The following is a 1,407-nucleotide window of genomic DNA, read 5'->3' on the forward strand; positions in this document are numbered from 1 at the left end:
TGGAGTGTGTGTAGAGACGTTTATTTAATATTGTTTTGATACCATTTGTTTTTCACTTCTTCTAAATTCAAGGTGTTGTTTCAATGTCTGTTTAACTCTGGGTGTGTTTTATTGTGTGAGTGGTTTACTGTTGTGTTCCCCTCATTGGGTTGTGTTTGATTGCTGTTGTGATGTGTATTCTCACTCTCTTTCTGTGTTGCTGTGTACCCTCTACATTGTGTGTTAAATGTGCGTCTACTTTTCTCCTTTTCCTCTTCTTCCTTGTTACCATAGATCCAAGCAACTCACAGCGACAATCTTGACAACGATGTTCGTCCGACTGCGTGGTGTGGTGTACCTGTTGGTACTTCTGCAATGTTGCGCGTATGTGGCCTATGCAAGTGCTCCTGCGACTCCTCCCAAACCCTATGATTATAGTCGACCCGCGTACGGAGAGGAATACAAACGTGAAACGGAGGAACATGTGGCGTATTGGAAGGGAGCAATTCAAGAATTAAAAACCAAGATGGAGAAGGAGAGGGGTGAGGTTGATGCTGCCCTCCAGGCGTTTAACATCTCAAAGAACAAGTACAATACCACAGTTGAGAATGCTCAGGAGAAGTGCAAGGCATTTACCAAAGACGGTAATGATGGGACACTGAATCGTGCCGCCATTGGGGAGAAGGCCACGGAACTTCGGAAAGAGTGCGCTCTTGCCGTAAATGAGGTGGTAAATGCTTCTGAAGAGATGGTTGAAAAAGCCAAAGAACGTGTTGCTGCCGCAGAAAAATTTAATGCGACTGTGTTTGAACTGTACAAGAAAAGTCATGATTATAAATATTTCATCAGTGCTGTCGCGAAAAAAAACACCCGTTATGCGCGGGATTCGACTGATGCCGAGAAAGATGTCGATGCTTTCAGAAAACTGAAGACTGCCGCAAAGAGGGCAAAGAATAGTTCCACACGCGTCAGAGATGCGGCGATTAAAGAATCTGAGGAACTGAAAAAAGCAGTGGGTGAGGCCAGGGAGTTTTTGGAGGACAGCACTAGAAGTCCGGAGACCGTGGTAGAAAAGGTGGTGCCTGTCGTACAAAGGATGCGACGAGACCTTGGTTCGGTGGACAACACCACAGAAAGTATGGAAGAAGAACATGAGACAGAGGAACACGAACTGGGGACAGCTGAAAATGCGACGACTGCGAAGCAACAGAATGAACCACATGTACTGTATGAAAACATCCGAGGCGATGGTTCCATGGAAAGGACGGTTACAACCAATGCCCAAACCGCTGCTGAAAAATTGAAGTCCCACAATGTGCAAACTGAATCTCATTCTACAAGTACCGTGCATATCAATATATCTGGATTCATTGACGGCACCAGCAGCCCTGCATTGGCGCACGGTTCCATGCTGCTTCTTGTTCTGCT

General features: G+C 45.8%; 2 protein-coding genes across 2 annotated transcripts in view; both read left to right on the forward strand.

The window, feature by feature from the left end:
• Nucleotides 1-28, forward strand: part of TM35_000181730 (uncharacterized protein) — a gene marked incomplete at both ends in the record, with an annotated part of 924 nt that extends 896 nt beyond the window's left edge. Inside the window, one exon of the mRNA XM_029026486.1 lies at nt 1-28. This exon is cut by the window's left edge and continues 896 nt beyond it. Within this exon, the coding sequence (XP_028882182.1) occupies nt 1-28 (28 nt within the window).
• Nucleotides 29-307: 279 nt separating this feature from the next.
• Nucleotides 308-1,405, forward strand: TM35_000181740 (uncharacterized protein; the record flags this gene model as incomplete). Its single annotated transcript, XM_029026487.1, has 1 exon — nt 308-1,405. A coding segment is annotated over one exon (1,098 nt), but the record flags the coding sequence as incomplete, so codon positions are not given.
• Between the last annotated feature and the right edge of the window lie 2 nt (nt 1,406-1,407).

Source organism: Trypanosoma theileri (assembly GCF_002087225.1).
Source record: "Trypanosoma theileri isolate Edinburgh chromosome Unknown TM35_Tth_18_V1, whole genome shotgun sequence".
Classification (NCBI taxonomy): Eukaryota; Euglenozoa; class Kinetoplastea; order Trypanosomatida; family Trypanosomatidae; genus Trypanosoma; species Trypanosoma theileri.